The sequence below is a fragment of the Poeciliopsis prolifica genome, unplaced genomic scaffold, assembly GCF_027474105.1.
Source record: "Poeciliopsis prolifica strain line A6 unplaced genomic scaffold, Auburn_PproV2 SCAFFOLD064, whole genome shotgun sequence".
NCBI lineage: Eukaryota > Metazoa > Chordata > Actinopteri > Cyprinodontiformes > Poeciliidae > Poeciliopsis > Poeciliopsis prolifica.
The window spans coordinates 1,091,039-1,118,437 of record NW_026562439.1 but is presented as its reverse complement, the minus strand read 5'-3'; the positions used below and the strand labels follow the sequence as shown (position 1 = coordinate 1,118,437).

Below are 27,399 nucleotides of genomic sequence, written 5' to 3'. Positions count from 1 at the left end.
TGTTTTTGCAGTTTGATTGCAGACCAGGCCATCCTGTCCACTGCGTTGGCCGCCATGTTGTTGTTTGGAGTTTGTTAGTTCCGGCCTTCGCTCCTGCAGCGACGTAAATGAATTCAGTCAGCTGCCAATCTAATCGATTGTGTTCAATAAATGGATTTTGCTACCTTTGCGGTGTTTAGGGAAACAGAGAGGATCTGCCACATGGCAGCAGCCCCTGTTGCGCCACTCAGTTCAGCTTTTACTGCATTACTAGTCCGCATGCGTCGCTGAAGACGATTCGCTGTTGAGATCTGACGCACGTCTTGCATTTGCACTTTCAGAAAGAACTACTTGGCTTTCCTCCGGTTGTGTTTGTCCGCTGTGCTCTGTCCTCTGCCTGACATTCTCAATAATACATCCAGGTTGTGCTGGTGATCAGAGCCGGGCGCAGACGCGTTTGTGTGCGACCAACGCACAAAGGATCACAGCTCCGTTTTCTCGCGACATCCTTTGCCTCTCCTTCATCTTTTTGTCGCTCAACCGCAACTCTGGATGTAAGTTTCGGCCTGCCGCTCCTCCGTGGAGGGACTCTTTCTCAGAATGAAAGGCATGTCTAGACGTCTCTGAAATATACATCTCAGCACACGCACGGGGAGCAAGGCTGCTTCGCCTTAAAGAAGAGAAGAAGAGGGGGGTAAAAAAAAAAGAAATGAATTTCAAAGTACACCGGCATGTCCTCAGTCAATATCCGGCACTATGGCCCTGCCTTATTTATGAAGCTGCTGCTTTCATCTTTAGCCCTGTTGTCTATCAGCCACATGAAACATCCACCCTGTCTTCACTCCTAACAACATACACAGAAAAGTGCTCTCTCGCTCCTCGCCAACGCTCCGCACACCGCTGACTGTTGTTATTACAATACACGCATGTTTGATGAACAATATCAGCAACAAGCGCAGAACAAAGGGAACAAACGTGTGAATGATCGCGATGCAGTCGGAGGCTTCTCGTCTTCTCGCTCCCACTAACGCTCATAAATAGAGATCATACGATCCGGCAGAAGTTCCGCATATCGCTCATTCTTTTTTATCCTCTATTCTTTTTGGGGTGTGGGAGAGAAAAAAGAACATCCAGAATAAATGTTGTGGGTCTAATTGCCATTAGCAGCGGGGCAGGGGGAGCTGCCGGGGCGCTTATTGCTGCTCTCCGTCTTTAAGTCAACAGCAGACAGTCATCTGAAAGGTTCAATATGGGTTTTCTCATTAATGGCCAAACCCATGGGGTAACCAGCCAGCGCTGCTCCCCCCCCGAAGTCCCCAGGCTAGACTCGGCTCTCATTTAATTTAATGTCACTCCAATAGGACAAGCTCTCACTTATTTAACCAGCCCACCCTCCTAGAGAAATGGGGACATTTGCTCACATGGAGGCATTTGCCGGATCGTTGAGTCATCTGTTTATTTAAAACACACGCAACACTCTGAGTGTGTGTGTGTGAGAGAGAGAAGAGAAGCCACTACATCTTTGAAATTAAAAAAATCCACTTAATTAACTGCATCCTTATGATCTTTATTCTATTTGTTCCAGCTCCCTGAGGTTTAGACAACCATGAAAATGTCTTATATCTGCCTTTTATGAAAACAGAATAAAACATGCTAACACACTCAGACCACTTAAAAGAAGAAATCAAGAATATTAAGCATGTAAAGAGAGACAGGAAGTGACACGCGCTGCATGATTGCTACAGTTCAGGCGTAAACAGTTTACAACATAAAGGGGATTGTTTGTCTTTCTGCAACTTGCGGCTCCACAGCCACAAATGGCTCTTTGGACCTTTCAGAACATGTCTTAATAACTTTGGTTAAAATGATAAAGAATCATCAAGTTTTTAATGGAATAATGGTATTGATTTTCCACAATAGAACAGCACTAAAAGTAGCTCCACCTGGTGTTTGCTAATTGCTGCTGGCTAGTCTGAATGAGCTGAGTGGGGGAGGATTGCTCTGTGAGGCAACAGCTTGGAAACTGCAGCTTTGAGGAGGAGCTGTGCCTTGAAGGCGGGGCTAGATCCAACCAAGCGTTTTGCACAGCTGCATGTTTACCACGAAGATTAAAGGATTTCACAAGCATGCATAAAAAAATTCAGGCAATAAATGTATTTTAGAAGGGAATAACATCATAGCATGATGTAAATCTCAAAAAGTTGATTTTACATTCAAAATTCTAAAATGTCATACTTTGAAAGGTCAGGTGATGTTAGCGGCTCTAAGCGGGTTTTACTTAGCAGGCCCGAAGGTAAATTGTCTGTTTGGATTTCATACCCCTTGACTCCTGGGAAATCCCTCTGAGACAAACAGGAAGTCTCCCTTATAAGCAGCCTCCTCTGCAAAAAACCTCCCTTTGAAGCATTTATGTGTCTGAGCTGTAAAATGATAAGCATTAAAATGTTTAATGTTGCAGTCGCGGCTGATTCGAGACGCCATTTGTCAAAAAGGACTCCCCAGTCACACTTAAAGCGGCGCTCGGTGCCAGAGCATTTTGTCATAAAATATGCCAGCTAGAATTATACATGCATCCCCGTTTTACGCCCCTCCACTTACCCAAGCAGCATGCCAGTGTATTTAGTTGTCATAATGAGCTGTCATGGCTGATGCAGCGCATTGGGACGCCACGTCTGCCAGCTCTACTCGTGTGTGTTTGGGTGTGTGTGTGTCGCTCTCTGTTATTTCTGTTAAGTTTTTGCATCTTTTTTCAGGGTGATGCACGCTGAGCGAGATGTGGCCATGAAAAGGCAGCTGGTGGAGGACCTGAAGACCAGATTAAAGGTCCTGCAGGACATGGAGAGAAGTTACCGGGCTCAGGTGGAAGACCTGGAGAAGAAGGTGGGCAAACATCTCTGTCTCATCACGGTTGAACTCTTTTCACAAAACACATCAAAAACCTTCTGATTGCATATTTAGAGCCACTATAACAGTGAGTGCAGGTCTGGTGTGAATGCATCACTAGTGTCACAGAGCCAAGGTAACAACCAGGACTCTTATTTTTATTTTGTTTTTCAATTAACTTTATTCTTAGTGTTTTTAATGGATATCCTGGACCTGTCACCATGGCAACACACACACACACACACACACACACACACACACACACACACACACACACACACACACACACACACACACACACACACACACACACACACACACACACACACACACACACACACACACACACACACACAGGCAAACAACCATCATTAGATGTCATTACAGCTGTTGCTTTTACTACAAATAATAAAAAAGAGTGAAATCTGTTGCACTGAGTCAACAGATTGTAGACAAACCTTTCAGTAGAAAAACAGCTGCAGGGTTTTTGTTTTCTCTGCCAGCCGTGCAGCTCTTTGGACTGAAATGTTTGCTGATTCTCCATCACACTGGATAGAGAAAGTCTGAAAAGAAGCTATTTCAAAGCCTTGCTTCAAATTCTTCCTTGGATCAAAATCTAGATGTTTTCTGAGACATTGAAACGCACGGATGTGTTTTGATTCTAAGCAGTGGTTCTCAAAATCTGGTGTTCAAGCTTTTGTGGAACTTGTTTACGTGCAACAGGCAAAAACACCAGTGAACGAGAAGAAACTTGAATGTTTGAGTAAAACTGGAACCAGTGGACTAGATGCTGGTTTTTATTTATTTTATATTTATGATGTGCACCACAAACTGAACAAAACAAGTTTTGTTTTAAAATGGCTGCCAAGATGGTGGAAGCTGGAAAATTTGGCATTTACTAAAGTGGTACATGAATAACTGCAGGGAATTGGCTGCAGCGGATTTTATTTAGGGGTATTAAAGTAAAGAGGGTTGACTTCCAATGTGTCTCACACTTCACATTTAAACTTTGCAAAAAAAAAAAATCTAATTAAGATAATAAAAACATAAACTTTGGAGGGTGTGAATACTTCTGCAGGGAACAGTACACTGTATAAAATTAAATTGTGTACATTTAACTGTTCCCTCTGTCCGTCCAGGTAAAAACGCTGTCGGACGAGGCCTCCAACAGGAAGGCGCTGATTGAATCCCTGAAGAGGAGGTTAAATGTTGCAACAACAGAGAAAGGCCAGCATGAGGCGTCCTGTGCAAAACTGAAAGAGGACATGGAGAAAAAGGTTAGAAACCACCAAAGCAGATGCTTGTTGCTCATCAGTGTTCACAGCTTTCAGTGGGAGGCAGTTTGGAATATATTAGCTGCTATTTTGTGTTCCGGGCGGAAAACAAGCAAATTCTGTTTATTATCTGGATGTTATTGTCCTTGCTCTACTAACTAGAAGATTACGTGCACTGAAAAATAAGACTCACCGTCTGAGGTTAAATCAGACCAAACTTCTCTTCGTCAGAATAGCCAAAATTATTTCTATTTGCTACATGCTGCAAAACTTACACATAGAATGACGACTATGTCCATAGAAAGGAGGGAAAGCCCATATCAAATCAATCAAATTTGATTTGTATAGCACATTTCTGCAGCAAAGCATTTCAAAGTGATTTACATCATAACAAACACAAAGCCATGCAACATAGTGTCAACAATCAAAACATGATATTAAGTCAAGTACCATGTTAAATTTATAATTGTTCACATTTTAAAAGCAACTCTAAACAGGTGGGTTTTTAGTCAAGATTTAAAAGAACTCTGTGTTTCGGCTGCTTTGCAGTTTTCTGGAAGTTTGTTCCAAATCTGTGGTGCGTAGAAGCTGAATGCTGTTTCTCCTTGTTTGGTTCTGGGGATGCAGAGCAGAACCAGAGCTAGAAGACCTGAGAGGTCTGGAAGATTGATACAACAACAGCAGATCTTTAATGTATTGTGGGGCTGAAGTCTATTCTCTGAGCTACAGGGAGCCAGTGGAGGGACTTTAAAACTGGTGTTATTGCTCTGTCTTCCTGGTTTTAGTGAGAACGCCAGCAGCAGCGTTCTGAATCAGCTGATTGATTTGTTGGGCAAACCTGTGAAGTAATCAATGCAACTAAAGATAAATGCATGGATGAGTTTCTCTAGATCAGACATTAGTCCTCTGATCCTGGAGATGTTCTTCAGGTGGCAGAAGGCCGACTTTGAAACTGTCTTTATGTGGCTCTGAAGGTTCAGGTCAGAGTCCATCACTACTCCATGATGATATCATGTCTTTGGAAACTTCTTAATAATCTTTTGGGTAAGTTGTGGGTAAATCTGAAAAGGTGTGTGAGAGTGACGCAGCCCACAAACCTGATCCAGTTCAGGTGGACCGGACCAGAACTCCATCAAACTATTGGGAACTTTGATTAAGGAAACCCAAAAGGATCTGATGCAAAGATATTTATCCCTGATACTGAACAAATGTATGTGAACTTCTGAATCTGAAGAAAGTTACAAAAGAAAATCTCTGAAAAATGTTCTCAATAAGTTTTTGGGCAGTTAGCAAATAGAAATAATTTAGGTAATTTCGACTAACTGAAAACAAGAGACGTTTGATCTGATTTAACTACAGAATGAGATAAAAATGTGTCTTTTTATCAAGTAAACATCTGGTATTATCTGTATATCTGATGCTTTCTACATTTAATTCAGTTGTTCTGTTGAAGCACAGTATAGAAATAGACACAAATTTAAAGCACATCATTGTTTTGTTTGGTTGGTCTTCACATGGAGATTTTCTGCTGATATTTGACATTTTTATCTCTAATATGATCAGGGTATTTTTGTGTAGATGGATTATTTTTGCTTCTTTCAGGAGCAGCAGATCCAGGCCCTGCAGGCCCGTGTTGGGGCTGGTGAGCAGGCCCTGGCCGTCCTGGAGCAGACCGCCTCCGAGCAAATGGAGGGGTTGACCCAGCACAGCTCCCAGGCCCTGGACCGGCTTCAGAGACGGCTGGGCCAGGCGGGCTCGCAGGTGGAGCAGCTTCACTACTTCATCAAGGTACAGCAGAGAGCCGCTTGTCTGCTTCAGAAAGTTTTAGAAGCGATTATGCAAAGGTTTAATCTGTTCGACACAAACGAAGTAACACTGAAGAGCTTTCTGTCTGTGCAGCGCTAACTGAGACCTGATGGCTTATTGGCCTCAGCAAAGAAAAAACATTCCTCTAAAAATCTTCAGATATTGGACTAAAAATGTTGACGCAGTCCAAAGAAAAATACTCAGACCTTCATAAAGCCTGGAGATCGATTGATCCAGACACAAATAATCAAAATTCTGACTCTAGAGTTTTGCACAGTTGTGTGATCTCGTGATTCCAGCAGGAAGAAGCGGTAATGATACGTCTCCCCCTGCTGTTCAGACTTATTTGGATCTCCACTGGGAAGCTTTGAGATCTAATTTTAAAGCTGTGTTACTGTATTTACCTTGAATTTTAACACCTTCATGACATTATCTGTTTCCATTTACAACCAGATAAATGAAAGCATTTTTTCTCTCTCTCTAATTAACATTAAATCACATTAAATGTTTAGTGTTTTAGGTCAGTTTACCAGAATTACTTTTGTTTGCTAAATAATGGGAGAGAGCATTTCTTTTAGAGAGTCTCGTATTACTTCCTTTAGAGTCAGAGTGTGCTTTGATGCGAAGTGTGCAAATTAGAAGCAAAATACCTTCTGAGTTTGGTAAGAGTGTCATAATCCACAATGAGCCCGAAAGGCCGCTCACAGAGGACGAAGCCAGAAATTACAGATAACATATTGCAGAATACATGCACACCTGAGAACACTTCTCAAACTGTGAGGTATGGTGGTGGTAACGTCATGCTGTGGGAGTGACTGATACACTTTAAAACATCATGAGGAAAGAACATTATCTAGAAATGGTAAATCAACATCTTATTGAGTGAATTTACGGAAGAATATCAGAAAATGTTAATTTTACCAAACCCCGAGAGACTGTGTGCGACACTCAGCTTCCTTATTGTTCCAGCAAATAGAAAGAAATATTATTAATAGATCCACCTGATCAAAAACAGGAAATGTTTAGAGAAGTGTTGGACAGTGAGATATAAGGTTGTGTCTTTCTGCAGCGAGTATCTGGTTAAAACAGACCACCGTGGAGAAAATCTGAGAATCTGGAGCAGCTGCCCTTCTCCTTCTCTGGGCCCAATTCATCACCCGCTGTTGTGTTTGTGTCAATCTGCCTGAAAGTGATAAAGACTGTCCATCACCTGAGTTCAGCTCACACCTGTCTGTCGAAAGAGAAATAGCTGACAGATAGATAACAACGGTGGAAGTTTTCTGCTCACAAATACACCAGGTGGCAGACAGATTATGGACAGAAAGCACTTTTAACTTCCTGCAGGGAATTACTGAGTTTTATCCAAATAATCTAATATTAACTTCAATACTGAGCAAATATGATGCAAAGATGTCAAACATCGTAGTTGAGCCCAAAAGTATTCGTAAGCCTGGAGGATTTAAGTTTCAAATTTTACCAACATGTTTGTTCTTGAATCTGTGGAAAGGATTAGGGTGATGGCAAGGAGACCATCCATTGTCATAGACTAGGAGCTCATCACCAAAGACAAACCATCAAAATACAACAAAAATGCCCTTTTTATATGCAATTTTCAAATAAAACGAAAATAAAAGCACATTAAATTACATTTAATGTGTTTTGCTGTCCAATTTCTAATGATGAGGATCTGAAATCTAAACCTGCCAGGTGTGTGAATAGCTTTACATTGTAAAATAGTTTTTCATATATGTACAATAATCATTTGTCAATAAGCTCCAGAGGTGTCCAAAGTGCGGCGCGGGGGCCATTTGCGGCCCCTCGACCAACTTTTGAGTTGAGCAAATCTGGCCAACATAGTTAGTCGATGCAGATGGAACTTAAATAACATAAAGATAAATAACATCTTCTTAAAATAATATTAGATGCAAAAGATAGATTCCTTTTTACTAACAAAGTTTTTGCAGTTGTAATTTCAGAATAACAAGAGTCAGAATTATTGACCTGCTTTTATTGAAAAGCAAATTCTGCAACTCAGAAAACAATCAAACTCTGGATCTGCCTTAAACTGGACGCTTTTTATGTTTTCTATCTACCATGCTCTACTGATCCGTTTTCTGCAAAAGGCTGACTATTTTGATTTCAGAGTAAATACAAATTTTAAAAAAGGCACAAAAAGTTTGTTTTAGGAATGTTGGCCCCTCGTGTTTTCATCATAACGATTTTATCCCAAAATGTTTGGACACCTCGGATCCACATGGAGCCTGGAAACGACACGCTACTGTACAGAAATGCGTGTCATGCTCGTCTCCTCCGTTCCCATAACCCCGAGCTGCCGAGGCCGTCGTCTTGTTGTTGAGGATTCACATCATTGTTTGTCTCCCCCCGGCTCTTGTGATCCCCTATAAGAACAGCGAGCCCTTTGATTGGACTGCCTGACGTCCGGAGGAGATTTACTCTTGTCATGTATTGATCAGGACCGGAGGGCTGCGTGTGTGTTTGTGTGTGCAGAGATCTCAGTGTCTTTATGAGCTTATTTTTTTGTTCTCTCTTTCTGTGTGTGTGTGTGTGTGTGTGTGTGTGTGTGTGTGTGTGTGTGTGTGTGTGTGTGTGTGTGTGTGTGTGTGTGTGTGTGTGTGTGTGTGTGTGTGTGTGTGTTTTTCTATTGTGTGCCAGCAAACCCTTTTGGCCCCTGCACACGCCCCAGGCTGTAAGCACTGCTCTTGAACTGCTAAACAGTGGCCCTGAGTATTGCGACCAATCCACAGTACACAGATACACATGCTGAGATTATTCTCCTCCAAAGAAAGCTTCAACTTTTTATCCACGCTGAAAAACACACTATTATGGTCAGTTTCTGCACTGCGCTGTGTTTTCTGTTGAAATACTGATCTATTATCTATCGAAATGATTAGCAGCCAATTAAATTTGATCTTGTGGAGGCTTCTGTAGAGCAGAACAGGTTACATTTGTTGGATATTTAGGCATTACTTTTTGAACAGGATGTTGAATAATTAATGAGTTGGGCTCCTTGTGTTTATAAATTCAATGTAGCACTGTTTAAGGGAAACAAACGGCGATTCACCAGTTAAACTAACTGGTTTTCTGCTCGGTCAGCTTCACCAGTAGCTGGCCAGTCAGACTCTCCCAGTCAAACTAAAACATCCATTCAGCTCATTTTGATATCAGTTGTTTATTTACTGTTAGTCAGAGGAAACAAGGATCCATCCGTCCGTCCATGCCTCTCTTCTTCTGTTCTTTCCTTCCTGGTTTTTGTCTAAATTATGCAGAAACATCTTGCATAAATTCATGATGAACTTTTATATTAATACAACTTGTCAAATAAAACTGCATGAACAGTGGATGTTTGAGAAGCAATTGTTTTGTAGAGAATTTGCACTGTTCCCAAAGACGGTAACTTAAAAAGACATTATGCGTTATGCTTCTGGGCTTTTAACCTCTCTGTCATGACACATACTGAATTAGGAAAGTTTTACTGCCTGCTGGAAAAGTTCAAGTCAAGGTAGGCTGCAGTTACAGTCTTTCAAACACAGAATGTGCTCTTACTGTTTCCAGTTATATCTGCTGTGCAATTTGTGTTTCCTGTAACATACAGCTCCTATGTTTTCTGTTGACCAAAACTAAAATGTTTTACAGCTGCATTCTGTCATCATTCTTTATTTTTCCAATCTGTCCAGTAACCTTAAGAGTATGTGTTATTATTTGTGGGGTTTATGTTTGGTCAAAAATGTGCAGATGCTTTTAATTTAGCCAAAGATGTAGAGGAAATGCTTCAATAGATATTAGGCTGCACTAGCTAAAGTAATAGCATCCAGAGGCCTCAAAAGACTGGAGATGGCTTTCAGATAGTATGAACTAATGCTGCGTTCCAGTTGAACTTTGAGTTGGAAAATTCCGACTTCCCGGCCAGAAAGATCAACTGGAACGCTACTGAAGCAGGACCAACTCCAACTGAACCCAGTCACAAGTTCTGGATTCAATATGGCCGCTCCTGATAGGAACAGTGTTAAGCTGTGGTAGAAACATGATTGTTTCACAGGACACGCACGAAACAATGCATCTAAAATCAATGTCCCATGTAGTGCCTGCAAATCTCAACTGAAGATATCAAAAACAGGAGCTTGCTGATGGTAAGGAAAACTTAAAATGATCATCAGGGCTGCAGCGAATAATGTCTAAGGATGTCTCCATACAAGAACTACTAATTTTGGTCCGCATACAAATCTAGATGTCGTTTTGTTTGAAGTGAACTCTGGTGCGATTCAAATGCAAATGTGAACGCCAAGACAACCAGAGCCCGCTCCAAAAGCAGGAAGTGGACTACAGTGCAGGGCATGCTGGGTAAATAAAACCAAAAGAAAAGTGAAAGTCTTGCTCGACGGGTTTGTTTAGCAGTGCAGGTTGAAAGTGAATTGCATCTGCTGAAAATGTAACAAATGTTGCAATTTTAATTTCTAGTCACAGTGAATCTACTGGAGTGTCAGGTGTGAAAAAAACACAGGTATTATTTTTACTTGGTGTAAAAATTATATGAAGTTAAATCTGACTGCTAGTCAAATTGAAGCGATTGCAGCGTATTTTGTTTTTTCTACCAAGTTGTTCACCTATAACAGTTTGTACAAGATTTGTGGTCTGAAATTATACATAAACTGCCTTTTTCTGTATTTTCAAACAATATGGGAGATGCTGTTTTTGTTCTGTCTTGTGATGCAAACCACATCTGGTACATGTGTGTGAAATTCAAAAGATTTGAGTTATGTAGTGCATGTGAGACCAGCTTTTTAGCTCGGGTCCCTCGGCTGGACTTTGTGTTTGTATCAACAGCGTAAACCAGCTTCTCTCTTTATATCGTTTCCTGTTGCAGAACAAGTTGTTGCCGGTGCTTTTCTTTCTCTGTGAGTTCTGTTGTCTCTAGCTTTCTCTCACCTGACAATCCACCCAAGGTCAGGGAATGATGCAGAAGATTATTGCCTCGATCAATAAGCTCAAAATGAAGCAAAGGGGAGTTTACTTTATTGACTTCCTAGTGTACAGTGGCAGTTTTAACATTTAATTGTCTCTGTATTTAGAGCGTACTCCCATTTAGTGCCTGACAGCCGTGCCACCCCAGGCCTTCCTCGTCTCGCTCGCCGCCCACTCAGGCACCATTTGAGACAGCCCCTCTTTAGCTTAATTATTAACACTGTTATGCTGCCCTGTTGTACTGTAAGACGTTTCAGAAAGCAAATAAATAAAAGAATGGCTGTATTTTCATAGCGCTCCATCTTTCTCCCTCTCCAAAGCGTGATTCTCTGCCTGTGGAGATTTCTGAGAAACTTGGGGTGTGTTTAATATCAAAGCCGTGTTCCCTCAGCTTTCAATCAACGGGGCAACAAACCCTGAGGTCCACACTCCTGCAGGGTAGTGTGAGGCAAAACCGAGGAGAATCTGACTTTGTCAAACTCAATATTCCTCCATAATGTACTAGGCCTCTCTGGCGCATGCTTGATCAATTTCATTTATTCATCTGCCGGGCAGCGCTATCCCTCTTGTTTTTCTACATCCATTTCATCATCCTCTTCTCCTCCCTCTTTCTTCCTCTTCTTCTCCTCCCTTCTCAGACCCTGGCCAGTGAAATACTTTTAGACGTTCAAGAGGTCAAACAGCAGCTGATGAGCAGGAGGAGGCAGAGGCAGGCCAGCTCTGTGGCGGACAAGAGCAGCCTCTCCGCCAAGTCCATGATCAAAGCCAAGTCCATCGCTGCCTCCATCCTCAATATGTCAGAGAATGATCTGGCAGATATAATGGGAACGGATCAGGTAAGGCCAAAGGACAGCATTTTTATTCTTCCTATATCTTGTTTAGAAAAACCTACAGAACTCTTCACACATGACAGTTTCCTGCTATAAAATTTTGAAAGTTTTTGATTGGCGTTTGCACCTACAACCTGAAAAAATACCGTACCATCAACGTCGATGTGAAGGTGTGCCGTGACCTCAGGAAACTCCAAATTAACTCAAGACTTCAAGGGTGAAAAGTGAGAAATGCCAACACTTAAAAACAATGTGGACTCACGACTCTGAGGATGTTCAGTGAGATACTTTGTTTCTTATGTCACAGAAATGATGCAACTCATCAGGTTGATGACCTTGTAAAACAACCTAAAGCGTGTAACAGGGCTGGTGGTATCACATCCTTAAAAGATCTTTAATTTATGTATCTAAAATTGAGGCCTTAAAATGTCCATAAATACGATAATCACAGGGCTTAAATATTTATTTTTGTCAGTCAGAAGTTTTAGTTGGAGTTGGACACTTCACTGCATTCTGTAACTTTATTTAACTTTTTGCGTCTATCATGGGTAAGTGGAGATTTATCTTTGCCATTGGCTCACTTCTTTTGCCAACTCATACGATTGTTGTTGCCAAACCCATTCATTTGAAAAAGCTGGGCACTGTGGGGGTTAAGGCCATAGAGAGACATATGCAGCATGAGAAGCACAAAGCTGCTGCCAAGAGGCCAAAAAGTCTCCAGAAATGTCACAGTTCGGATCCCTCTGTGGTTAAAGCTGCTGCCTTTCTATCAGTGATCTAAGAACAACACAAACTCAGGCTTAGTGGATTTAAACACCAATTTGACCTACTAAAAATTGTTACTTTGGAGGGAAATATAATTGAGAATGAGAAGAAAAGGGAAAAAAGAACCAAGCAACAGACATGATTATTATGATAATTAGAAGAAAATATTCAAATGAACGGCAACGTCTTCAACTACAGGCCTTAGTTCAACTGAGTCAGAATGTAACAAGATTTCATTTAAGTTCTTGAAATGTGTTTAATAATCATTTATCAATAAATATTTTATTTTTCAATGAAACAACTTTGTGTTTGGTACAATTCCAATTAAATATTTAACGACTGGACAGGTGTGTACAAGAAACACGTCGGCGGACATTTTCTCGATCCACCAGTCCAAACTACGTTTGCTGATGATGGACATTAATACACCTGACTCAGCAAATGGGGTTCAAACTTTCTCTTCAAAACAGGCAGGTAAACTCAGCGAGACGTCCTGCAAACACTCCGAATTTCAATCTGGCTGGAAATTTGAGGTGGAATTTTTGTAAACCAAAAGTGAGTGACGAGCCTGAATCCTGGATCCTGTCAGCCGAAGTACGAAGACGCTGGAAACGGGTTGATGAAGAAATAGTTTTTTTTATTGTTGAAGTCTTCCTGGTGTTGAAGCTGTCAGAAAAACAGAGGAACTGCAACAACATTGATGCTTTTTGTTCCACCATTTCATGTCTTTCTTATTCTTTTTTCCAGTATGTCCTACTAATTCCAACAGTATCTTTTCTTTTTTAAGGATGTTTTGCAAAGACTGAACATTGAAGCTCTTCTAGTAGTGATTTGTCAGTAGTGCCTTTCAGTAATGTCTGCTTTTGTTTGAGTTTTGTTGATGTGTAAAACGCACCGATGAGGTCATGAGTTCAGGTAACGTGGAGAAAGCAGCTGTTTGATTTCAATCTGGAAACTCATTCCAAGTTTTCACAAAGTGCAGCTCTGTTGCCGGCATCAAAGCCGTCACCGAGCTGAAGCTCCCGTTATTGACTGCCGGACGCTTGCAGAAGTGTTTCCAACTGTTTTCCAACTTGGTGAGGCCCTTTCTCCACCATAGATCATTCACAACAAAGTCATCAATTAACAGCCGTGTTACAATCAGCCTGGGATCTCTGGGGACTTCCCCTCATCTATCACTAGATTAGAAGGAGCTCACCAGGCACTCACTCACACTTGAAACCAATTTGAAGCCGTTGCCCAGCGGCTCCACCCCTGTATGACAGAGAACAGGTTGAGAGTAAGTTTCTCTCATCACCCGCTTACAGTTCTGGTCAGAAGTTTACATACGCTCATCAGTCGGGTTGCTCTTTGTGTCGCGAATATATCTGCGTATGTATAGCATGTTTGGAGTGGAATAATATATTCCATGTGCTATGAGCTTGCATTTTTCATGCTAACACTGCAAAAACACAATGGTACCAAGTGATTTTGGTTTCTCATGCAAATATCTCAGTCCACTAGAAATAAGAGAAAAACAAACATGCAAGTAACTTTTCAGCAAGACAAAGTTTTGTTAAGTGCAGTTAGACCAAGTCTAAAAAGCAGATAATAATATCTCAAAATGCTGCGGGTCACAGAAAAGAAGCAGAAAAGAGAAAGAGACAAGAAAATAGATGTTTATTGCATATTGTCTTTGCAAGGCTAGTTCTAGTCTTTTCATTGTACAAAGAAAAGTGTTTTTACTGTGCTTTTAAGAGTTTTGTAAAACGCAGTGAAGGAGGAATGTCATTTTTTTTACTTTGCAGGTTTGTGTTATTTTTTTTATTAATTATGAATTATTTCATTAATTTGTGTAATTCTGATTTGTGTTGCTTCACATTTTTTAAGGAGAATTATTTCAACTTCCTGGTTAAATAATAATGAAATAATAATTTTTAAAAGTAAGAATTTGGTTCATAGGCTTAAATGAAGCATAATTTTTTTTCTAAACCCCTCAGGGTCAAAATTGCACATACTGGCTTAATATTTGTGTCATATTTATAAGCTCGTGTTAATTATTTATCGTTTGCTGGTGTCTGAATTTGGTGAGAATAGATTCGCTTTAATCAGTTTCCAGAAGAGTCTCATGTCTAAAATCTGATAACAGACTTTTTTACATTTAAATTATCAGCCTTGATTCTGATCAGCTTGTAGTTTAATTGTTTTACTGTATAGAACAAAGGGAACAAAGTTATTATTCTGTCAGTTCTTTTTATTTTGTTGTGCTGAATCCTCAATAGAAAGTGATGTTTTATGTTTTTTGTTTAGGCATAAGTTAAGTTTTATAAGCACATCTGTGTGCATCTGTGTTGTTTTTAGTGTTGGCATGTTGGTTCAGTGTAGAAGTTAAAAGTTGGTCATCAGATTATTCCCTAAAGAGTTCAACTTGTCAGCTGATGACACTAAAGCCGCCTCTATAAACGGAAGTATTAATGGGACGAAGCTGCATGCATGCAGCGAACGAGGTCTGCTGAAAAACACCTGCTCCCCTCATACTTGAACTCTTGCATCATGCGGCTCTCCTGGTTTTTTTGTTTTGTTTTTTTGCCTCCGTTCGTTCCGTGGTGTGAAACGCAGCACAGACCTGAGCTGCTCCAGGCTCCCTGGGTGACTTGTGGAGTTAATGATCCAGATGTAATAAGACTCTAATTGCCAGACCAGTTTGTTTCTACACCCTAATGTTAGATGAAGGGTCAGTTATTTGTTATATATCTACCAAGGGTGGACGCACACTTACTGAGTTTTTTTTCAGCCACAAGCAATCTGCTTTGTCTTAGTTTTTGTTTTTAGTGCATCACTTTTCTATCATGTCGAAAGAAATTTAGTCAAGTAAATTTAAGGTTATGCGTTTTCTTGTTCTAGTTTGGTTTTATGATCTGAAAAGGTAAACAAGCTGCAACAAAAAGCATCTAAACCTCTCCAGGTTCCAGTATGGTTATGTGAAAATAACCCTGATCCAAGGACTCTCTGTTCAGTGGCAGATGTCTCGAGCAATAAACATGCAGGTGAAAATGTCTCACTGCCAGGTCCAAAAGGAAAACCCTCAGAGCTTCTGTGTCCAAACCCTGTGAAGTCAGCTGTATTAGTGGAGTTATGCAGCTGTTTGATAAAGTAAATACAGCGGCCATAGATTATGCACCAGGAGGAAACTGGTAGAGCTCAGTCCGGAGCCAAGGGAAATGTCCCATTAGGCATTTTTGAAAGATTGTAATCATCTAAGTTTTATGGGTTCTTCCTTTTTCTTTCTCCCAACTTGCTACCAAGTTTCAGAAATGCTGGCTTTAGAATAATGCTGCAGACAGACAGAGACAGTCCTAAACCAAGGAGGTGAAATGATATCAGAAACACTGCAGTGATCCCCAACAGGAAATTGCTTATTTGTTGACAGTTACTCCCATCAAAAAAGTTTAAATATTACAAAATATAAGCATAAGTGCTATAAAAATGTAAATAGTCAAATTATGAATAGTTTGAATATGACATATGTAAATATAATAAAATAAAAAGGTATGTCTATGAAAATATATGTTTTATAAACGAGTCTAGTCCAGTTAGAGACTCAGAGTTGGGCTTTGTAAACCGATGGAAGGATTTCCTGACTCAACCAGTTGAGCATGTTGGCCTAAATATATTTCAGTTTCCCTATTCCATCAACCTAACATTTACTCACAATTGCTACAAAAATAAAAAATTATGGTTCTTACATTTTTCGCCAACAGATTTTTTTCACTCACACAATCCATGCGGTGGCGAAGACGAGACCAGGTTATCGTGAACTCAAGCCTGTCAACAAAACACAAGACCTCGCAAAACAAACTCCCACGTTTTCATATGTGGTTATTCACAAAAGATCTGTTGACACAAACCAACCTGATTGGCTTGAGATCCTGACATTAGCTGGAGCTAACACGGCCAGGAGGAGCTAACGCAAAATCAAAACAGATTGGAATACAATGTTTAAAGTCATAGTGAAACAAACTATTCTCATATATTTGTGAATGTTTTGATCCTGATGCTAAAAGTAAACTGTTTGTTTTAGAACCTGGAACTCTTTACAGCATATTGTCGGATTGGCCAAGCAGCAGCAGCACAACCAGCAGCAGCACAACCAGCAGCTTTTTGTCCAACTTTCTCCTCTTCTGCAGTTTGTTCACCATCCGTTTCATTTCTCTTCATCATTTCTGCTTGTTGAAGCTCTCTGATTGAAATTGGAGGGGCCGAACGTTACAGCGTAAACATGGCGACGTCAGTGTGACTATTTAATTTATGTTGCTTAAAACTAAACAGTTTACAATAGTTTTTCAGTTGTTTTTGCATCCGAAATGTTTCTCAGATTTTCTTGATACAATTGGTTGCGGATTCCTTTCGCGACTGTTTTTCAGCTGACTCTTGTAAGCTGGTCAGTTTATGTAGGGAAAAAGTTTGTATCGTTTTGTATGAATTGCCATTTAGTGATCTGTGTTTTGCAGCGACTGTTCAGTCATTTCAGACCTTAAAATTTAAAATAGTTGCCACAACATCTTCAGCAGCAACACCGGAGGTTTGAAGTATCTGCATTAATGCTAAGTTGTGCATGTGTGCAGTTACTTTTCACGCTGTTTATTGGCCGTAACAAGGAGAGCTTTGTTTAAATTTGCACAGTATGCAGATGCATTGCCTCAAGGTCCTCTGTTGAGTGAAGCTACAGTTCTGCCTGTAGACATAAAACCCTAATAGGTTGATGTAAGATTCTGTGGTAATTTGCGTCATTGAACAGCCCCCTTCATACCTTCTTTCACCTCAAGGCCTTTAGTATAACTGCAAAATGTACATTGTTCTGTGTCCTGTCAGTAAAAATGCTGTTGTACTTCCAGATGTTGGCCAGCTGCACAGAGACTTCCAGAGACCAGGACTGGTTGGACCACCTGAACTTCATCCTCCAGCAGAAGGTCAGTCTCGCACATCCAGCAAAAATAGTTACCTATTCCACTGCGTTAAACACATCTTCATCGTGAACAGAGTTGGAACCGGATGTTGACTTCAGTATTTGTTTTCAGTAGCTACATTTTCACTAGAAATGTTCCAAACTTTGATATTCCACTAATGTTGAAAAAACACAATTTTGCAATTGTAGTGTTTCCATTAAATAAGAAATCGTCCTCATAACACCAGTATTTTATAAAGTGCTCCAGTCCCTCCTGCAGCAAACCATCCTCGCATCATGATGCTGCCACCCTCGTACATCAATATGTATGATGATCATTACAGCCGAACATTTTAGCTTGAGACCACAGGGTGCATGTCCAAAGATTTTAGTATTTGTGTTTGAGTGACTGCAAATTGACATTTTTTATTATTTTTGGTTTGTTTTGGAGTGATGGTTTGTTTCTGATTGGCCTTTCAATCAAAAATGGCTGTTTGTTTTTAAAAGTGTAATTTTCTTTTTAAAATAAATAGAATTGGTTGTTAAAACCAAATCCCTGCAGAAACCTGAGCTGACTATCAGATGATGATGATGATGAGAGTTTTGAAAGATGAAGAAGGTCCAATATTCCACTTCTGGATTGCAGAGCTGAGAAAATAATCCTCCTCAGTTTATTAAATGAGACTGAAACTCATAATGAGAAGTGAGCGGATCCTTGGGATTATATTCTCTACAGCGTAGCTAAAATGTTCTGATCAATGCGAGGACCTCCTGCGGGTTTCACAGGAAAATTAGGACAGAGCTGGTCTTGATCTGTTTACTGGAAATCTATGAGTGGACATGAAATCCCTGGTGGGACGGTATGGACACCCAGCGGTACTCTCTTGGGAAAGAAACACATTTAATATGATGTAGGATTTTTAGCCTTTTTTTCTTCTGATTGTTGCTGCTGTTAATTTTTTTGTTTTGTGTGCAAATTGTTTTATGATTACTTTAATTGTGAATTTAATCTATTTGATTAACAGGACAGTGCATATTAATCAAAATGAATACGTCATGTAAATATGTTAACATTTAGCCAAAGAGGGTCATTTTCATCTGTAGCAGATTGATGGAAAAAGTAAAAACAAATATAATTAACATGCAGAAGAACAAAAGAAGCTTTCATTTGTGACAGATTTTAATACATAACTAAAAGCAGCGCATCTTAGATTAAGTATAAGAAAAACAACATCTGTAGGAAAAATGCATATAAACACATTAATAATTAAAATATGCTTAAGTGATTTTATGAAACAATACAAAGTTATAATATTTCTAGGATCTAATGACCAAGACAAATTTTTCTGATCGGTATCTTACAGTCTCTCCTACTTACTGCGCATGTAGTTATGTTGTTGGACAGAGTCAGTTATCATCTTAATATCTGACTCAGGATTATCTATAAGTTTGGATTGAATGTTTATTAAAACATTGACTTTTGCCTAAAGACTTTTGTTTCACAAATAATTTCAACTCTTAGGAGTTTCAAAGCTTTTATCTGAAGATGTTTGCATTTCTATAAATGTACGTTCAGGTTTTAAATATCCTGCTTTGTCAGTGTTGAATGGAGAGAAAATAAAAATTAGGGCAGCAGGTTCACGCAAATCGAGTAAATAGAAGCAGAATTTGAGATCCCACCCCGGTGATCCTGCTCCAGGCTCGAAAACAATGATTCAAAAGATGTAACAAAGACGGGCGAGTGCATCCTCACCGCTGGAGCCTTTGTGTGCTCACAGCCACTCATCTGTGAGTGCTCTCTGCTGGAGCTTTGCTTGAGCACTGTCAACGTCTGCTCACTGTGATACGCATATGATTGAGAGCGTCGAGGAGTGTGTGTGTGTGTGTGTGTGTTCATGTCAGCAGCTGCTGCAGGCACTCATGCGTCGCCTCCGCACCACGACACACAGCAGACACTGTTCTCTTGTTCCCCAGATCTTCTCCTGACCTTTCCACCTCCCACACACACACACTAACACACACACTAACACACACACTCTGAATCCATGTTTTTCCCTTCTAGCTGGACAGCTCTCAGTCCCTGCTCTGTCTCTCTCCGCCGTCCTCTGTCCCGCGCTCCTCTCCCTCCCTCCCTCTCTCTCTGGCTCAGACCCCGAGGCAGCTTGTTAGTGGGGAACTAAATATTGATTTGGCGGGCCTGTCGATGCCGGGAGAATGAGCTAGTGTCCACCAGAGACCTCGGCACCGGCAGCCTGCTATCGACGTTTTCCGTGGGCAGAACAGGGGCGGTGGGGGTGGAGATGGTGTGCAGAGTGGAGGAGGAAGTGGAGGAGGAGGAGAGTATGACAAGGCTGAGACTTGCCCCCAGGTCCCTGCAGGGACCGCTGGGACCGCTGCAGTCATCCCCCCCTTCACCAAATCAGACTTTTTCTATCCCCTTTCAAGTCCATCTTCTTCTGTTTTTTTCTTTATTTCTCTAAATTCTGCCTATATTTTTATTTTATCTCACTCTGTGTGGGCTGTTTCTTTTTTTCTTATTATTGTATTTTCATATGTAGATATGAAACTGTCCTGATCGTTTCAGGTGACCTAAATCATCGTTGTGTTTCCTTTAAGGAGTCTAATTAATCAGATCCAGTTCTTTACTCAAAGTCCCGATAGCAAAGTTTTCTGGCCGATAAATTCTCCCAGAAGATATTGCGATACATGATAATATTGTCGTTTTGAAACCATTTTCAACTAATTTAATGCAAGAACGCGTTCTGAAAGATCAATAAACTTTAAACTGTAGTGAACATTTTACATTGGAAAGCATTTTAATAATTCAAAAACAAATACAATGAATTATGAAGTCTGGAAAACAAATTCTCCTTAAAAAGGTTTAGTTGAGATCAAAACACCAGACTGAAAACTTTTATCATCCAGTTTATTGATGAAAGAGAGAAAAGAGGAAAAAATGGGTTTATCACTAAAATGGAAATGATTGAACTCAATTTAATAGATCATGAGATTTATTGATTTGATTTATTGTTTATTGTGACAGGCCTTTTTATACTGGAGCTTTAAGTCCTTGAAATGCTTGAACTTCAGTTAGGAGTTTTCTGCTTGATTTCTGTAGAAAGTTTGTTTTTTTCTGTTTTTTTTTCTGATCATATGTCAGATGATCAGAAAACATTTTTACTTTTTATACAGTGTGCGTACATTTCTGGTATAAACTTTAAATGCTAACAAAAGTCAAAAAAGATCTTCATAAATTTAATTGAAATTGAAACAAACTTCAAAAAGGAAAATCTTAAAATTGGTTCTGGAGAAATGTAGATGTAAAGCAGGAGGAAACAATCCGACCAGTTGGAGACGCTGAGCTGCTGTCAGTCATTTAACTCCGTTCAATTAGCCAAAAGGGCTTTTACGGTCTCATTTTAGGCAAATCAAAATGAAACATAATCACAAAAACAAAACATTTTGATTGTTCTTTTGTTGTTTTTTTTGCTGCCCGGGAGCCAGGCTCCAGATCCAGAACCAGTGCCGTCGCTGGTTCTTTGCTTATCCCCAGTTTAGCCCAAAACTGGTTTATAAAAATCCATCAGAGGATTTTCCTCCAACAGTGTGGAAAGACTTTCCCACTACGCTTCTCTGCTCTCTGTCACAGCTTATAAAAAGCTCAACAAGCAGAACCCGGGGAAGTTGACTGGTCCGGCCTGTCACCTTCGCTGTGACACTAATAACACACTTTCCTAACAGGAATATGATCATAGCCAGAGGTGCACTCACACACTTGTTCAGATGAAAAGACACAGACAGAAATAGACTCTGTGAAAGGAAAGATGAGGGATCCATGTCCCTAACTGGCTGGCCTGTCACTGAAACAGGATGAGCGCGTGTGTGGGGGGCGTGTGTTTGTGTGTGTGTGCGTGTGTGTGTGTGTGTGTGCGTGTCTGGGTGTGTGTCTATATATTTGTGCAAACTTGCAGCAGCCTCATCTTGTCACTGTCAGTAGCTAATGGAGCTGCCAGGGGGACAGCACTTTATTATCACAGTGGCCCTGTCAATAGCAAACCCATCAGTCACTGTGTGTGTGTGTGTGTGTGTGTGTGTGTGTGTGTGTGTGTGTGTGTGTGTGTGTGTGTGTGTGGGTGGGTGGGTGGGTGGTGTGTGTGCAGGTTATTGTGCAGAATCACTGCCACTTGTCAAAATAACATATTTTACGATCAGATTTTAATTCCTTTGATGTTTAACTGAACTGATCTTTGTTAAAAAATAAATATATTTGAATCTTGAACATAAAACCAGCTCCACTCAGAAGATAATAATGTATCTATACTGATTGTTTATTTTGATTCTCTAATGAAAAAAAATAGAATTACTTCTTGAGTGTAAAGTGTGACATCATCCAAATCCCATCTCTCATTGGTTGATCAGACCTTGCGACGCCTCCTTCTCCAAATGTTGCAGACTCCGAAGTTTTGGCACCAGAGTTGTTGTAAATGATTATTTTAATAACTGAGTAACCAGTTGATTATTCTAATGGTTAATTGAGTAATTGAATAAAAAAATATCCTGTTCTGTAGCAACAAAAATGAAGTAGGTCAGATTTTGGTGGTTGTAGGGTTTCCCTCTTGTCTGAGCGGTTTCTCACTAGACACACTGGTTTGTTTTGGTTGTATTTACCCAGAATGCCCTGCGCAGTAGTCCACTTCCTACTTTTGGAGCGGTGTCTGGTCCATTTGGAGTTCATGCATGTATTCAATTGAACTGAGTCTGAGGTTTATAAGCAGGCCAGAGTTCGTCTTTTCGACTACATCAGGGTCCCTCCTCCCCAAAAGAACCGGACTTTCTAGAGGTGGATTAAAGTGGACCAAACAGAGCTGGTGTGAATGCACCTTTAGTTTCCGATCACCAATCACAATCAGCCGAGCGTAAAAACGTCCAGTTCTAGTCATCACCGGTCAATTTCTCTGTGCATCTCTGCTACCAACCCGAGCGCCGCCCCGCCCATCCCCGCCCTCCTGCTGCTTCCCCACATGTCCACTCAAAACGAAATGAAACATCACGCTCATTTCTTCTTCCCTCACCTCCACCGTTGGGTTAATGAAATCAAAGCCAATGCCTCTCCGGAGAGGGCCACCGTGTACAGCGCTGCCGTAGTCGGGATCAGGGGACAGCGCTGCCTAATAACCCTGAGCAGGCCGGGGGGGCTCAGCGTGGCTTCACCGCAGCCCACCATGAATAAGGCCAACGCTGAAGATGGAGTGTCCATGTGGGCCGCGGGATCCGGGCATCGGCCAAGGAAGCATCGATTTAATTGCCTTTGGTTTATTTGTGGAGTCCTAATTATTGACTGGAGGTAGAATTTAATGGGCTGGGTCTTTATGAAGACAGGGAAATGACTGGCTTCTGCTGCTGGCCAATAATGAACAGGACAACACACACACACTCCCTCAAGATAATTTTTCACACTCATTTTGCACGCACATGCCTATCTCGAGCCTCATGACAGCACAATAACATTTAAAAAGTCATTGAGTGTGTTGATTCCTTTATGAGAGGACAGTGGTTTGTTTTAGTGGTGCAGGGTGGCGCTGAGGGCCTGCTAATATTTACCCCGCAATCACACCCCAGGGAGGCGTACAGGCATCACTTCTTATCAGCCTCCCAGCCATAACAAGCAGGTGAACCTTACATTAAGAGACTGGCAGAGACAGCCGGCTCCAATCTGCTGGCTCTTGTTATAAAACATCAAAGGCGTTTATTGATGGCGCGAAGGCCTGAAATGATTCCTGTAATTTCAACACTCTGCTGCTCTCTTCCTTAATGACCGCTAAACAGTAAACTGGGCTGAATGGCCGACTGTATTCACGTCGTCTCTCTGGAAAGCTTCTCGGCTGCTCCCGGGGATTTAGCCTTCGCTGTTTTCTCGGCACGCTTTGCAACGCGCGGGGAAACTTTTCTTCTGTTGTTGTTGGTGCTTTGAGGCTCGTATTGTGCTGCGTGGCTCATTATGTCGCCGTAATGACAGAGTGCTCAACTCCTCTCTGAAGGAAAGTGACTAATTAAGCCTCATTTAATGATTGAACTAATTAAATCAGCCACTCCTTTTATCTCTCTGAGTACGTTTGGATGTGTGTGGAGGGGACCCGAGTCGAGCCTTTGTACTGTAAATATGTCACTGGATCAGAGGAGGAGATTCGGTAAGGAGGCTCCCCAGAGAGCCGAGTCTCTCCGCTTCAGAGTGGATTCAGTTTTGGGCTTTTTTTTTACCAGCTTAACTGTGAAAACAAGTTGACAGATGCAGCTGGTTACTCATTAAACACGTTGTGATGAAGACAAAGCTGTTTTATCGTTTGTGGGCCTCACAGCTGCCCAGATTTCTTATCATTTCAAAATCAATGTAAGAAAGGTATGGAAGCCTCATCCTGCCAAAACTGGCAGGATCAGTTTCGGCTTCATGGACTGCTCTGCATCCATGAAGCTTCCTTTTAAACTTCTCTGGAATTTGGGGTCAAAGTTCAGGTATTATTGGGGTTTTTGAGATGCTAACCTACCTTTTCTAGAACATTTAGAATATGCTAAATCTTAGATGTAATAATTCCACAATCTCGAACAGTAATATCAAAATTATGTTCTTTCTGACATCATGCAGATCAAATCTTGGTAATTTCCTAAAAGTGCCAACATTTTTGATCTTATATGTGAAAGCTGCGCATTTTGTTTCACCGTGCAGCTCCTGAGACCTGAAGTCTTCCTAAAGGTTGCATCTCTTTTGTATGGATATCGCCTCTCCACGTTTTTATCTCCGTCGTGGCTGAACTCACCTCCTTTCCTCACCTAATGAGCAGGAACCCGAAACAAAGACCCGGTGCTGTTCTCTGTTTAATCTTGGCTGTATTTAGGTCAGATCCCTAACAAATACCATGTTGCACATTGAAATGATGTTTCCAAACAACGTATCAAGAAAATGAGAGATTTTTAATTACAGTATTTGTGGCCCCAGGTGTCCAATTCCCTTTCATATCCGTCCCTGGTGGCCTAAAGGGGAGAGAAACAGAGGAATGTGCCGTGCTGCTGGGGAAGGTAATTATGAAGAAGAGCAGGAGAATAGGCTTGTCGGCGTTTCGTGATTTTCTTACCTGAGCCCCTCTTTGCTAATGTGACATATTCATTATTGGAGATAATCAAATGCAAGGCTTTTTAGTGTGATGCCTTTGTGCTTTTTTTAATCTGCTTATGCTGTTATTGTTGTTATTCCCCAGTTTAGTAAATTTGATTTTCAAACAAAAGTGAGAGGACTAAAGATCAAAGAGCTGCTTTCCACCCCTCTGTGATAAAACTACAGTAACTACTTTCTTACCTTGACTTGTGGCCTAGATTGGAGATCGCTCTCCAACCGGGGACTCGCATTTACTGCAGGTATCCTTTGGCACTTCAAACACAATTTTATGAGTCTGCTGGTTGGGTTAAAGGCTTCTGCATCAGAATATATTTACTCAAACACTGGTGTAGGAGTGGGTGGAATGGACTTAAAGTTTCATCAAGATGTTCTATGGTTTTATTGTGATAGTGATAAAAGTGACAATAACTATTTATTCTTTTTTTCTTCCTTGTAAGTTTATTTTTGTACCACATTTCAGCAGCAAGCAGAGACGCCCAAAAAATGCACTCAAGTTAAGAGTAAAAGGTTGAAATTATTCAAGAGTAAAAAAGTATTTTGGAGAAAAGTCCATTCAAGTACTGAGTAACTGATCAAATAATCAATCAAATATTTCAAAATTACATAATCAGGTGGAACAAAATACAAAGTTAAATGGAAATGTTGGTATTTTAAGGATGAAAAGGACAATAATTCATATAAACGTCATAAAATAACAAAATTCCAAATTAATGTATTTCAGTATAAAACTTATTAACTTTAAAACGTCTGGAGACGTTTTGCTTAAAACAAGCTCGTTATTTATTCATTGAAGTTACACTCGGCCAAATATCTAGAAATTTTACTCAAGTCAGAGTTACTTCTGGATAAAGTTTCTCAAGAAAATTACAACTCAGTAAAAAATATACCTACGAGGAGATTTTTTCCAGTAGATGTAACCGAGTAAATATATCTAGTTACTACCCAACGCTGGCAACAAGTCCCAAATGAAACCAGTGATAAACTTTGAGACAAAATCAATACATATCAATATGTTGGTCAATGTTCCCTTTATTATGGTTCAAAAGCAACTGCACACAGGATGTTGTTTAGCATAATTACTGTGTAATTAACTGTAATTATTGTCAGAGCTCCACAAACTCAAATTCTGCTCTCAAAAAATATTCCCATTTATAATGGTTTTATTTAGGTCACCAGTCACATGAAGAAGCTTGACCCAGCACACATTACCTACATTAAGTGTTCAAATGTTTTGATATTTATTGATGCTCTTATTGAACAAGCAGTGGATAAAATTAACAATCATGACAATGCAGAGAGTTTCAGGGGGTTTAAACAGGATTAATTGGAATTTATAATGATGCTGATTCATCAAAATTCTTACCATAAAAGTAAATATAAATGGAAATACAACAAATGCCCACCAGCACGATGCAGGATGTCAGCTGGTTGGTAGCTGTAAGGACAATATGTGCAGATTACATTCAGATGTCCCTTCTGCATCTCCCTCCCCAGTTGGATCCATCTGCCCGACACCATCGCTTCAATGACTTACAAATTGGGCTGTTGGAGATAATTGAGCTCACCTGTTCAGAGGGAAAGCACAAAATAGCTGGGATGATCGATCCTTTATGTAAAAAAAGAGAGAAAAGAGAAGTTCTTGTGCGTAATGCCACTATCACACAAAGGTCACTGGAGTGCTGCAACTTTGAGCTGCTGCTTGCCTTCAGGTGTGCCCCGGGCTATAGCATGGTGGTGTCATTTAATTGGCTCATAAAAACACCTTTTTGCTTGCAGCTCCTGTTCTGGTCCTGACACACACCCACACACACACGCAACGACATGGCAGCAGGCCTAGACGTAGGGAGTCGTTATTTTATACAGAAATACATTTTTGCATATTAGGTACGTAAGCTACAGGTGTTTGCTTCACACGTTCGTACTCGTTGATATTGCTGAGTGTTTGGGTCCATCATTAGCCGCATTTCCTTCAGAGTTTATGTGCATTTTAAAATACTCGATCAAGTTCAATCAATTTTATCTGCATAGAACATTTCAGCAGCAAGGCAGTTTAAAGTGCTTTAAACACAAAGACCTCCAACACTCAAGCAGTACACATTTTATTTTGTCGACTGCCATCGTGACTCATCAAAATGTTGGTCAATGTTTCACCTATTATGGTCCAAAAGCAACTCTAACCAGGTGGGTTTTTAGTCTTGATTTAAAGGAATCCCATGTTTCGACTGTTTTGCAGTTTTCCGGAAGTTTGTTCCGGATTTCACGTGCATTGAAGCTGACTACAGTATTTTAAAGTCTATTCTGAGCTACACAGGCCAGTGGCGTTCTGGATCAGCTGCATTTATTTTATTTTTTAGTCAGACCTGGGAAGACACTGCTGCAGTAATCAGTGTTTCTCCGGATCTGGGAGATTAATGCTTTAATCCTGGAAATGTTCTTCAGGTGATAGAAGCCCAGGTTTGTAACTGTCTTTGTGTGACTCTGAAAGTTCAGGTCAGAGTTTATAAGTAACCCAGATTTCAGGCCTAATCTTCGGTTTCTAGCTGTAATAATTGAAGTTGACTCTAGATCGTTCCTCTTCAGATCCAAAGACGATAGTTGGAGTTTCTTCCACTCGGCTTGCGGTCTCCCGGTTCAGCACTTCACCTGAAACTCTCTGTTCGCTGCTGATGCTTTCCCGCCTTGGTGTCCGCAGCTTCTCTCTCTGGCTAATTCACCAGTGGTGTATCTGATGACTGCCAGGCCGAACATGTTGATAGCTTTTGTTTTCACTGTTCGGCGGTTCCTTCAGGT

The 27,399-nt window shown here is 40.7% G+C and overlaps 1 protein-coding gene across 2 annotated transcripts in view; it reads left to right on the top strand.

The window, feature by feature from the left end:
• The window catches only part of cntln (centlein, centrosomal protein), a 100,991-nt gene that overhangs the window by 68,096 nt on the left and 5,496 nt on the right, over window positions 1-27,399 (top strand). For both annotated transcript variants that reach the window (XM_055019925.1, XM_055019926.1), the window contains exons 21-25: window positions 2,733-2,859; window positions 4,002-4,139; window positions 5,739-5,924; window positions 11,561-11,758; window positions 17,392-17,466. In XM_055019925.1, the coding sequence (XP_054875900.1) occupies window positions 2,733-2,859; window positions 4,002-4,139; window positions 5,739-5,924; window positions 11,561-11,758; window positions 17,392-17,466 (724 nt within the window). The remainder of the gene's footprint in view (window positions 1-2,732; window positions 2,860-4,001; window positions 4,140-5,738; window positions 5,925-11,560; window positions 11,759-17,391; window positions 17,467-27,399) is intronic.